This window comes from Lipophrys pholis, assembly GCF_963383615.2.
Source record: "Lipophrys pholis genome assembly, chromosome: 19".
Taxonomy (NCBI): domain Eukaryota; kingdom Metazoa; phylum Chordata; class Actinopteri; order Blenniiformes; family Blenniidae; genus Lipophrys; species Lipophrys pholis.
The window spans coordinates 7,338,131-7,351,441 of record NC_137647.1 but is presented as its reverse complement, the minus strand read 5'-3'; the positions used below and the strand labels follow the sequence as shown (position 1 = coordinate 7,351,441).

Sequence of the window (13,311 nt, the reverse complement as noted above, 5' to 3'; positions counted from 1 at the left end):
GACAACTTAAGCATTCAGTTTCTGGCTGTCCTTTAGTATTACCCCCCCCCCCCCCCCCCCTCCCCCTCATATGTTTCTCAAAAGCTCAGGTTACAAATGTGACATACTGAGTTTTGTCATTTGACAGTTTTTATGAGCATTATTTCTCTCGGGAGTTTATGAATTTTCTAAATATAGTGTAAGGGGTTATGCATGCAGGATAGGAATGAAAGGGTTAATTTCATACACAGAACCGGTGGAGTCTTTTTGTTGCTATCCGGTTGAAGGGTAATAACTTACCCCGCAGTGTCCTTAAACAGGCTGAAATGTCTGTGCCAAGATAGTGCGGTCTTAACAAACAAACAAACCCATTTATAAAAAATTATAATAAAAAAAATTGGTGTGAGGTGCTTGTATTTGCAGCAAACGGGGTTATAAATGGACGACAGATTTTTGGTAGCAGAATTAATCAAATGTTGCACCGGTGACAGTTGAATTTTCCACCTTCGTGGAGGCTTCAGGTTTCAGAAACACTGAATGTACAATATTTAACTTTTGGAAATATATTTCATGGTAAGAATATTTCTTTCAGGGGTCTTTTGACTGTTGCCGTTTCTTTGCTTGTTAATTCTTTTGTTCCATTTTTCTAAGTATGTTAATAAAAGAGTCATCTTAATAAACGCTCTCCATTCACTGGCTGTTTAAAAGAACTGTAATGTTTCATCTCCCAATCCCCCAAAAAAAGCTAGATTGTTCACGTGCATTCGGTGACACCTCAGAAATAGATCTGGTCAAGCTGGAGGAGGGGTATGTTTATATGTACACTCTAATTATGCAGTAAAAGGAGCAGTAGAAGTTAAAGCAGGTAGTGGTAGAAGTATTATCATTAGTAAAATATATCGACCACCTGACCTTAAATATCAAAGGAATACCCAATCGATGTGCAGAGAGAAAAGTAAAAGTTCTTAATAACAAAAACCCTTGCAGATTTATCGCAACCCCTCCAAACTAAAAGTTGGGATGAACCGTACAACACCACTGATCCCAACAAACGATTAAACAATCGACTATCAATGCGACCATACCAGAAAGGACAGTTAAGCTAATTAATTATTTCCCTTATTAAGCTTATTAATTCTAAAGTCTATCCAGAAAAAAAGAATAAACTTCCTAACCAATACAGAAATGATTCTAATAGCAGTGATAGAACTGTCTACACCAAACATAAGAACAAAACTGAGCAGCTTAATACGAGCCAGCAAACAAAACTACTTCACCCACCGATTCAAAACAGCCTCTGGGGATCAAAGGGAATCTTGGAAGGTGTTGAATGAGATGCTGGGCCGCAATCGCAAACCCTCAATCATCCCCGACACCGTAGTGCAAATCCGATCAAATAATCTTAATGAGAAAGACCATCTATCAAATACTTTTTAGAATTTCTTTGCTTCTGTTGGGAAAAACCTGACTTAACAAATCTGTCCACTAGGGGGAGCCAATTATAAACATTTTTTTGAAAAGTAATTATCCCCACTCATGCTTCCGTAGACCGACATGTAAAATGGATGTAACCAATATTATCAACAAGATGGAATGTTGCTACGCCGCAGGTGCTGATGGTGTTTGTCGTAAGATCCTTGGCAAAAATAAAACCAGTATACAAGTCTGGGCACAAGAATGACATGCAAAACTATAGGCCTATATCAATTCTGCCAACCATGCCAAAAGTACTAGAAAGAGTAGTTTACTCAAGATTTGCAGATTATTTTTGATAAACACAACATACTGGTATCTTCACGATGTGGTTTTAGGAAAAACTGTAGCACAATTATGGCCATTTTAGATGTTGTTGAGAAAATAAATGATGCGTTTGAAAGAGGAGAAATTGGAATTGGAGTCTTTCTCGTCTTTTCCAAGGGATTCGATACGATCGATTTCCGAATCTTACTTGGAAAGCTGTCGCACTATGGTGTCAGAGGCGGGGCTCTCCAGTGGTTCAGTGGTGCAGCTCTCCAGTGGTTCAGGGACTATGTTTATGGAAGACAGGATCATGTAAATATAAATAGTGTAAATTCCAAAAAGACCTAGAATTTGGTGTACCCCAGGGATCTATTCTGGGACCAATTTTGTTGATTGTTTATGTTAATGACTTTGTACATTGTTCTCGTGATATTCATAAAATACTCTTCGCAGATGACACAAATTTGTTTATGTCGCACAAGCACATGGATCAGCTTGAAAAAGCTTGAAAAAGCTCCTGAATGAGCAACTACATAAGGTCAATACTTGGTTTAAATGTCATAAATTATCATTAGATATTAGCAACACCTTTTATATATTTTTTCCGCTCAAACAGTCAAAAGTACAGTGATCACGTCATGAATATAAAAATAGATGGTATAGACATAAAAATAGTTGATTCCATAAAATGTTTAGGAATCCATACAGATAAATTCCTACACTTTAAAAAGCATATTAAAGAAATTGTTTTTTGTTTTTATTTTCTAAACTTGTAGGCCTATTATTTACAATGAGACATTTGATCCCAATTGCTGCACCGTTATCATTGTTCAAATCTCAGTTTGAGCCTCATTGTATCTTTATCTGGAACAATACAAACTCTACTTACACTACAAAACTTCTGACACCACAAAAGAAAGCCATAAGAATCATTTCATGGTCGATGCTAAACTCTCCAACAAATGCTCTCGCCCATAAATACGGTCTCCTAAAGCTTCCTGAAGTGAGTCTTTATCACAAGGCATGTATCATGTATAATGTTGTGAACGGGTCAAACGCCAGTTTGTGCAAACCCATTCCATTATACACGTCTTCTCACCAACATAATACTAGGAAAAAGCTCCTTCTAAAAGGGAAATATAGAAAAAATAAAATTTACCCGTTTTAGTATATGCCATAGAGGTCCAAACTTATGGAATGAGCTGGAAAGCAACTTAAAATAATCAGCCACATTATCCATATTTAAAAATACTATGAACGTGGTTCACGTGCAGCTCAGTACTCCCAGGGTGAATGTATGTACAGTATATGCACAAATGAGTCCGCCTGGATCACTCCTCCCGAGTTATGGTTGAGCCATCCTTGTACTGGGTGGTAAGCTGATAAGCTCCAAGCTTTTTTTGATTGAGTGTCCATTTTTTCATAAATTTGCATAATTCATGCACAAGTCAAATTTATGTGTATGTGTGAAATTGTGGAAAATAAAGGACAAAAAAAAAAAGTGGGTTATAATCGCACTGTATTTAAATGAAGAAATGAATCACCAGCTACCACTGGTCTGGCAATAGGTGGAGTCTGAGAATGAAGAAAGGGGAAAACATGGTAGATCAGACCAGAAAAAAAAGATGCCTTTCCATTAGAATCGGAACATCAAAAAAAGGAAAAAAAAACAAAAAACTTGTGCAGAAGGCTGCATGAACTCTGTGTGAGGGGAGTGGCTCCCTGGGGCGATGAGCTCAATGCCCTTACGTATCAAAAATAGTTTCCTTTGTAATGGGTTGGTCAACGCCAGCCCACATCAGGTGTGATGAAGACGTTGTTTACTGAGGGGACAGTCGGTGAAGGACACGGAAGAGGAAACGGTAAGATCTGCATTATTTCTACGATAATTAAGGGATTAATCACTTTAAAATCCAAGAAAATATTTGATATTTGAATGAAATTGCTCATTTTGCTGCATATCAAGGGATGTAAGAGAACTTATTAAACATTTCACCCAAAGTATGCTGTGACAACTTGGTTTGATTAATTGCTTTATGAAAAATGTTTGTGTAGAAGGCAATTTAATATTTGCTTTGTTCAATAATCTAACATGTCAGATTTTATGTTGCTTGTTTTTTAAAAAAAAAAAAAGCAAATTTATTTCTTGAAGAGCTGAACTTGATAAGATGAAAAAAATGAGTCTGTATCATACAGAGATGAGAAAAGACATCATTGTCTCGTATTTATAAAGAAGAATCCCAAATTTAATAGTTTGTATGACATGAAGAAAGATTGGTGCCCTTGATCTATTCATGCAGAACACAATGTAAGTGTTGTCATGGTCATCCAAGGAAGATTTTCTCTTCCACAATCATTCTCTCGTCTGTTGTTTGTCTCTAGAAATGATTTTCTACACGAACCAAGGCCTCTTTGTTCTGTATCAAGCTGTACTTGCTTCCCTTTGCTGTGTCTACACACAAGATGGGAGCCCAAGGAAAGATAAACAGTCTATGGGTCAGGAAGACCTGTGACTTCACAGTTTAGATTCTAAAATGGTCTAAAAAGTGAAAGAATGGATAGATCAGGGGTCTGCAACCAGCAACTCTGGAGCCAGACCTACAGCTCCTATAGCACCGGAAAGTTAGAGGAAAACAGTCGCTTGCTTTTACTACCATTGTTTTTTTTAACTGTGTGTTTGAGATATGAAGACATACAACCAGGAGAGGCTTCATCTTTTGAAAAACATATCTGGTGTGCTCATCAAATCAAAAACAAGTGAAATATGTATATTTCCAAATCATTTTGTGAGAGATTCAGGGAGTCACTGGAAGATCTTTAAAAGCTCGTGAGTTTAAAGATAAATAGTTTTTGGTTACTTGTAGGAAAAGCGTGAAGACAGGAAAAATCTCAAAGTAACTCTGAATAAATGTCTGCTTGTCTTTCACTTTATTGAATTATTTACAGTCTCTAGGTTATGTCGTTTGCTTTAAAATGGTAACTAGTATCGAGCTATCCTTTTCTTATTTACATTTTGGCTGCTCATGTGCCTATGAATAAAAAAACAACGGGCCTCAGCAGATGTCACAATGCCGATATAGTACCAACAAACAATCTCCATCACACTGCATTTGTCTACTGCAAGCAAAATGCTGCATTAAAACACTATATATGTACGGTACAAAACCTGGCAGATGGGAGGAAGAAAACCAAGAAGGTCAGTCTACAAGCACGTCAGCCAACACTAAGTTTGTTGACACTGCAGTGACATTTGGGCATCAAAAGATACTAGATACTTTTTCTTTTGTTGCATGGAGGCATCTCTTAAATTCCTTTTGTCCCTTTAAGCTGCAATGCAATAACCAGTTTCCAGTGATGGAGGCTGAACAACATTTCTGTCTTTCTGGGAGTGCCAGAATCTACATTTCCCTTTTTTTTTTAATGAAACCTGAATGTGAATGCTACTGCAAACAAAGAACGACTACCGGCTACCGGGAAATCAGAACAGGCCGACGTGGCACAGCTCATGCAAATGGCGATGAGGCGCTTTGCAGCAAGCGGAGGTGAAGCGACCGAGAGTCCATCCGTGAGAGAGAAACTCGCCCTATTTATAGGGGGAGTGGGAGCATTTATATAAGAAAATACTAAATAGAGTCACCAAAAAGAATTGTCCCAAAATGCTTAAATATATAATAACTGCATTGAGAAAAATATTAGAGATAAAATACCCATCTGGTCCCCCGGCTAGCTCAGTTGGGAGAGCATGAGACTCACAATCTCAGGGCTAGTGGGTTCATGTCCCACGCCGGGTGTCACCTTCCCGTGGGCTCACCACCTGCAGGAAGGTTCTTAATCGGTGCATTGTGACCTGGGTGGCTGTTCTCATACTGTCACCCCCGCGACCCGGAAACGGTTAAGCGGAAGAAAATGAATGAATGAATGAAATACCCATCTGAGAAAAAAAGGGGGAAATGCCCTCAAGACATTACACAGCCTTGATCAAAACACTTAAACTTAATCATACACATTTTAAGTGGCCCAATAACATGGTATCAGATCCGACCAGGGTAAATATGTTGAATTAGCCTGTCCAAATTATGTTGGGCAAATGAATAATCTTGACTCAGCATATTTTTTTTTTTATTAAAGTCACGCTAAAGATATGTTTTTTTTGTTTGTTTGTTTTTTTCTAAAATCACTTGTTTATTGAGTGGAAATACTTTTTTGGTTTTACTATGTTCACCTAACAACTGAATTTCTGGAGTGTATACAAACATAAAGCACAACTCTCCAATTCTCTTTAGAGCAGATTTAGTAATACGACACTATGGTTCCATTTCATGAATCAGTTCTAGTGTACTTGTTTGATACGGTTATGTGTAATATGTAACTTGTAATAATTATGTGTGTGTGTGTGCGTGTGCGTGTGCGTGTGCGTGTGCGTGTGCGTGTGCGTGCGTGTGTGTGTGGGTGTGTTTCCAGATGGCAGTTTTCCGGAGACTGACGTTTTTGGTGTGTGTGATTGCCCTGGTGACATGTTTTTTGTTGATATTCACAATCGGTCCTGGACCATTTGCCACCAAACTCACCTCTCATGTGAAACAAAGGTAAAGCCCCTGAGTGAGAGAGGGATGAATCAATTGCACGGTACTGTGTTCCTGGTGAAAGCTCTTTGAGTAAATATCTGATGTGTGTGATGTCTGCTCGCTTTGTTCAGAAGAATTCAACTTTTAAATGTCACAGAACCGGTTATTCACTTTTCCTATCTTGTTCATGAATCCGACTCATCAGGTCACAACTCCCCAAATCCCTCCCCCGACCTGGTTCATGCACATGCTCGAAAGGCTCGGTGCTCCTCAAAGATAGAATTCCCCAGGACGTATACAACGAGCTGGAACAACGCCGGGCCAAGGAGTTCAAGGAATACAAAGCCAGGTAAAGGATGGACGGATGAGCGGATAAACAACATCAGTGTTCGGGCGTTTTTAATCATAATTGAGTCAAATGGAGCAAATCGCATATGTTGATGGCGCTATCTTTAAAGTCGTTAACATAAAATGTACATGCATGGATACCCTCCTTTACTTTATGGAATTATAGCTGAGAACAATTTCAAAGATCATCAGATTAATCTTGCTGAAAATATTTGGTTGTTATGCAAATTAACGACATTTTGGCAAAACAAAACGCAACGCCGCTTATCCTCGGTGTCCAATTCAATGCAAATGTCCCACACTCCATGTTTGCCTATCCTCTCCACAGGCAAACATCTGTGCTCTCCAAACTGCTATATGCTTTGCCAAACTCACCTCTGCAGTATCCTATCCAGGGCGTTGTAGTGCGACCTTTGATCGCCGCCCTCATACCAGGTATGGTACCCTCTATGTAAAGGCCAGGGACTCGTCTGTCAGCAGTGAATGGGAATGTGGATGGGAGTTTCTAAGGTGCTCGGTAATTTCCATTGTCGGTTTTCAGGCAGGATTTACCAGATTTGAATTTTTAAATTATTCATATTTGTCTTGCATTAACATCATCATCACCACCATCATCATCATCATCATCAATAAAGTCCTTTTATTTGCAGGTTTAGCGCTGCATGCAGGAAAAAGACCCAGCTACAAGGTGAAGAAGGGCTTTCCTTTCTCTCAATTGTCTGATAATGTCAGACACAAATCTATCTATCCATCCATCCATCCATCCATCCATCCATCCATCCATCCATCCATCCATCCATCCATCCATCCATCCATCCATCCAACTGCAGTTTGGCACGTCATAGTTGAACAGTGGTTAGAAAAAAATGATCAAAAGTTTTAAAGCCTCGAGCATAGCAGTGAAACTGAAAATGTGTGGGTTTTTTTTATTAGACCCTGTTTATATGACTTTAGCTGCATTTTGGGTGTTCCTTACAACAACGAAGGTGGTCATTGAAAGTGGAACTTCTTTGAAAACAGCTTCCAAAGTTTCTGTGTAAACATGAAAAACAAACTCTCCTGAAACAATGGCTCTGCACATACGGCCTACAGTCATCGTAAACTACATCGTTTTCAGTGTTTCTGCCGTTTCTGTGTGCACGGCGATCGTTTTCAAAACATTTCCATCCTACACACCAAACTCTTCTGACCTTTTCAATCGACTGTTGTTGCGTAAACCGAGCCTTAGTGAGATTTGATTGGGATATGATTGCTTTGCCTACGAGACAGCTCATTGTTGTGTTTCTCTAGGTGTCCTTGAAAGTATCCATCGGGGTCCTGAGCACAGTGGGTTCAGGTGAAGGGGCCGTCGTAAAAGGTGAGACTCTCCCATAATGACTACCTCGGTGTAGTGGTCTGACCTCACAGTGAGTAAATACACATTGAAATTCTGTGCTCGGACCCTGTTTTGACAACCATTTTTAGACAGACACTGATTGATGAGACACTGTCTTCATGAATTTCAGGTGTTGGTGAGAGAGAACTGAGAATGGAGTCCAGCAACTTGGAGATTCTTAACAACCTGCTGGCCAACGTGTCCTACACTAGCACCATCTACCACATAAACACTGGAGACCTTGGTAGGCGTCCGACGACAGAAACTAAAATGAGAATTTCTTTGTAAGCTAAACATAAAAACATAGTATCATGTAACAGTCCTCATACAGTAATAAAAACAAAGTGTATAGATGCAGTTGCACAGTACAATAAGTGTGGTTTTTCTTTTTGTTAGTTTTTCATTTTGGATTCACTGGTGCTTTTGTCATTGTAAAATCCTAAATAAGCTCTTTTTTTGTGTGTGTTTAGTATCCTTCCAGTTCGAAGACCATGAAGCCGTTTTCCCCATAACAATCAAACAGTCACACATCCCAGTCCTGTGGGACACGGGAGCAGGTAGGACAACAAAAGACTGTTACGAGGACGGCTCACAGATACGTCATTGGTTCAAATTTGATTACTTGATCGTGTCTTTTCCCATCATTCCAACCAATTTATGTTGACTTTCCAGAATTCGTGAAAGAACACATGTCACACATTACGAACTGAAAAGGCTGAACAACTGGTTGGATGTGGTGGGCTGTAATTAAAGTAGGAAAATTAGATGTATTATTAAAACTATTAAAACTGTCATCATGGTTCCACACCCTACATCAGATTTACCCTCCTGTGTGCCTTTCTCACAAAACACACCCTGAAACACTGTTGTTTTTTCTTGCATTGAGCATTGACCTTTGGCGTTTTCTCTCTCTCTCTCTCTCTCTCTCTCTCTCTCTCTCTCTCTCTCTCTCTCTCTCTCTCTCTCTCTCTCTCTCTCTCTCTCTCTCTCTCTCTTAGACATCAACTCTCAGGTCTCCATCACTGTGAAAGCCTTCATGCGCTACTCAAAAGTGAGAGTGTTGGTGGACAGCATCCGCAAATTCTATCCCAAAATCAAAATCATCATTGCGGACGACAGCCTAGTGAAAGAAAACATTACTGGAGAAAACATTGAACATTACCTCATGCCTCCAGCACAGGTATGTGTACTGACACTGTAGTTCATTGCAGTCTAGTCTCAATTCAGAACGGTTGTTCTGCACATGCGTGAGTAGATGGACAATAAAAACAATGGCGGCCTCCAGAGTGTCGTGACTATCAGTTTCTTATTCTATTGGGACTTGGGAGTTTTGTAGTTGACAGTCACCTGTAAAAGCAATCCAACTTCACTGTTCCGCCACACTATAATACTACCATATTATTAATGTTTATTGCGTATTGTTCTCTGCATGCGCGCGTGTGTGGTTTCATTACAAAAACAACCAACAACATCCACTAGTGGCCTGGCATGGCTACTACATCATTTGCAAAAACAATGCATTTTCACTTAAAACTTTGTTGTGTAAACGGGGCCCGAGATGCAAGAAGTAAAATCGGCCAGAGTCCTAATACAAACATCTGGGAGCTCCTACACCACAAACAATCCCGACAAAAAGAATCAAGTCTGAGGCCGGAGCACGATCTTTTATTAAAAATTTTTTTTGCTTGCTTTCAGGGCTTTTTTGCTGGCAGAAATCTGGCCGTTTCTCAGGTTACTACTAAGTACTTCCTGTGGGTGGACGATGACTTTTTGTTCACCGTGAACACACAAATCGAGAAGTTTGTGGAGGTGATGGAAGCAAACCCTGATCTGGATTTGGTAAGAATAAAAGTGAAAGTAAAAGTGTGAGATTTGGAGTTCTTAATGACCTGTCCTCTGCACATACGTGTAGATCCGGACAAGGAGGTGGGAATCTCGTCCAGAATGAGACACACTGAATTGAAAGCATTTTTAAATCTGACGCACCGGCCCGTGTCTTTATCAGCTTGGAGGTTCGGTAAAAGGGAACAGGTTTTACTTCTCAATTCTGCATGAAGAAGGAGACGAGGCAGAAGGTGACTGCGTGTACAGGAAATCAGGTGGGAAGTTCCATGCCATTCCTGGTTACCCACAATGCCATGTGGTCAGTGGAGTGGTGAACTTCTTCCTGGCTCGAACAGACTCTGTAAAAAAGGTGGGATTCGACCCTTTGCTCCGGCGAGTGGCGCACTCAGGTAGGTCCTACAACTGTTGAAACTCCTAACGTCTTCGTCAATTCATCCCCTGTCAGATTCCAATTACTCTTTCTGGCTGTAGAATTTTTCATGGATGGCCTGGGGTCCTTAATGGTCGCCACATGCGACGATCGATCGGCCATGTACATCGATCACCAACCGAAGAAAGGAGAGCCTTCTTCCTACATGCACTTCAGACATCCTGGAAAAGAAGATGACAAGTTCAAATTGAAACATCACTACTTCAAAAACCATATGAAGTGTGTTCGATATGGATAGAAGCACATTACAAAGAATCAGTGCCACTGTTGTGTTGACTGTCACCGATGTGATGATTGTTCCCATTCAGAGAAGTGATTTTACATTTTTTGTTTTTTTCATTGTTCTTAAATCTTTTAGATATTCAATAAACCAAATTACAGGGTATATTTTTGGTACATATATGTGGTATAGTTGGAAGTCTTAACCTCTGCGGTGAGTTATGGGTGAATGTATGTGATTGGATATATTATATGAAGTGAGATGAGATTGCTGACACGGTAAAAAGACGAGAAAAGTCACTTTCCCCAAATTCTGCACCTTAAATTAAAAAACAAACAAACACTCAACTTGAGTTCTCTAGAACAAAATAAAAACAGAGATGGGTAGAGTACTTCAAAGTGCAAAGTCAGATCCTTTGTAATATTGTATCAGACTCATTTAATTTAAATCAGCATTTGCTCAAATTTTATTTATTAGCATTTTTAAAAGCAGGCCTGCCTTTTTAATAAGGCTTTTAACTTGTGTTCCCTTTTTATGATTTTAGACATATTATATACTCATTTATTTATCTTTGGCGGGGAAGGGGGGGGGGTGAGTGTCACTCAGATTTTCTATTGTTTTTAACCTTTAAAGCACTTAGTGCTTCATTTAAATGTTGAAAAAGAGCTGAATTAATAAAGACTGATTGATCTCATTGTAAAACTGTTGTAGTTATGTTTTCCACATGTTGTTCCACACATTCTCTGAGGAATGTCTTCCCTCAGCTCTCATTCCCTTTTCATTTTAACATAAGAGACATAAGCCAATATAAATACTTTGATGATAGGATGTAATTTGTCCTCTTCTATCTTAACATTCCTGATATAATAATTCCCTCATTTGTGGGCATCTAAAGAATTCCTGATTCGCGAAATCATGATTATTTTTTAGTTCCTGAAAGCTGTTCATTTCTTTTCCATAGTTTTACCTTCATGTGACAAATTTCTAAAGGGAATACAGTCATTGGGTTTAAATTTGTCATTTCTAATTTGGTCCTGTATTACTGGTTTGGATGGGGTATTTAGATATATGTCTTCTTGCATTTGGCTCAGACTGAGACATTAGTGAGCTACGGACACAGAGGACGGCCATTATATACCTCAGACACCTGGTAAAGACAATCACACACTGAAGCACAGGTGAAAGCCATCAGGGCAGCGAGGAGCCATCAGACACTAGGAGGGGAAGTCATAAGTTCCCATATCAATGTGGATACAAGCCTATCCCAATTATGAAATTGAATTTGTGGTTTTCCTGGTACACTTTATTGAGTTTTTGGGGGGGTATTTTTATACCCAAGTGTCCTATTAATCTTATATCTTGCCTGTCTTTCTGCCATGTTTCATTCCCATTAATCAATTGTTGATTTCTTTTCAAGTTAAATTCTTTTTGAACTGAATTGCACTACTTGTCAATAAGTTGATCACATAGGAAGTCATCTTTATTGTCTCTGAACTCACAAGTGGACGCCAGCTTCTTTAATCCGCTTACAAAAATGTCCATTGATGCATTGCTTATCTTATCGCTTGTTTCTCAGAGGGTATGTTTATCTGGAGTGTAAAATACTCATCCAAGCTGTTTAACAACGTCACATCTTATATCTTCTCTGGCAAGGCACCTGGGGTGGAATCTTCTTGAATGTCTGATCCATCCCTGGCATGCTTCGGGAGAAATATCTCCACAACCAGCAAGGTGGCAACCGCTCCCTCTGCCGGTTGAGACACACTGAAGGATGGCCACGCCACGCCACGCCACGCCACCGGCATACTTCCTGTGCAACAGATATACTCAAACACGGTATACTCAAACACGGATATCCTCATTTCTGAATGTTTAATAGGCGCTAAACATCATCTGTGCAAACAGGAGATAAGCCAGTATGAAGAGAGGCGGTGTGAAACCATATGCGATACTTTTGGCATAAGATTGGCACCACAATCAATCAATGATCTGTTTTGATCTGTTTTACTTTAATTGAGCGCAGTGGGAAAGCTTGAGGGTGTCCGGTGGCAATAATTACAAAAGACCAAATAGAAATGATTTCCAGAAAAACTTTTCTCAAACGAGACAAAGGTTGGTTGATGTATAAAAGCTGTAGGAATAAAAAGTTACTAAAGAAATGAAAATATCAAAATCACAGTTTTACCTTAAACTACTAAATGAGGCAAAAGGTAATGGTAAAGAAATTTTGAAAAATATCAATCACCTCAATGGAAGAGAAAACCATCGTTCTACTTGTCCAGTAGGATACAGTGTGTCAAAGTGAGAGACGTCTGCTCGAGCTATTCGGGATGCACGATGGGCGTGCCCCAGGGGTCTGTGTAAAGCTCGGTTTACACTGTGTTCCCGGCACCCACGGCAGCCCCGTTTCAGGCCACCGTGGACAAAACGGGATGGACGTGAGACAACGCAGGGGGACAAGATGGGGGACAAGATGGGGGACATTTTTTTAAATATACAATGGTTTACACATTGGGCGAACGTTGTGGTCCCGTTAGGACCCGTGTTTGCATGTATAAACTGTCTTTCACTGGGGAGTGATCATTCTGTCATGATGTTATCCCTTTGGATTCTCTCAAAGTGGCCAGGCGTCCACGTTTCATCCGTAGAAAGCCTTGACAGAACGTGAAAAACGTGCCAGACCTTCCTCAGAACCCCAGAAACCTGAAAGGTCCCACCAGAACGTGACAGGCCTTGAGGGAACGTGCTTGCATCCGCGATAGACTGAAAAGTAGCCAGCACTGCACTCACAGATCAATGCCATGTTTCT

General features: G+C 39.9%; 1 protein-coding gene across 1 annotated transcript; it reads left to right on the top strand.

Moving 5' to 3' along the window:
* Positions 1-3,547: 3,547 nt before the first annotated feature.
* Positions 3,548-11,200, top strand: LOC308125200 (beta-1,4 N-acetylgalactosaminyltransferase 2-like). Its single transcript, XM_080488760.1, has 12 exons — positions 3,548-3,581; positions 6,181-6,305; positions 6,490-6,633; positions 6,961-7,067; positions 7,283-7,320; positions 7,923-7,989; positions 8,138-8,251; positions 8,478-8,564; positions 9,006-9,187; positions 9,703-9,846; positions 10,013-10,241; positions 10,324-11,200. Exons 2-12 carry the CDS (start codon positions 6,181-6,183, stop codon positions 10,518-10,520), a joined length of 1,434 nt encoding a protein of 477 aa, XP_080344886.1. The 5' UTR covers positions 3,548-3,581; the 3' UTR covers positions 10,521-11,200.
* Positions 11,201-13,311: the final 2,111 nt, after the last annotated feature.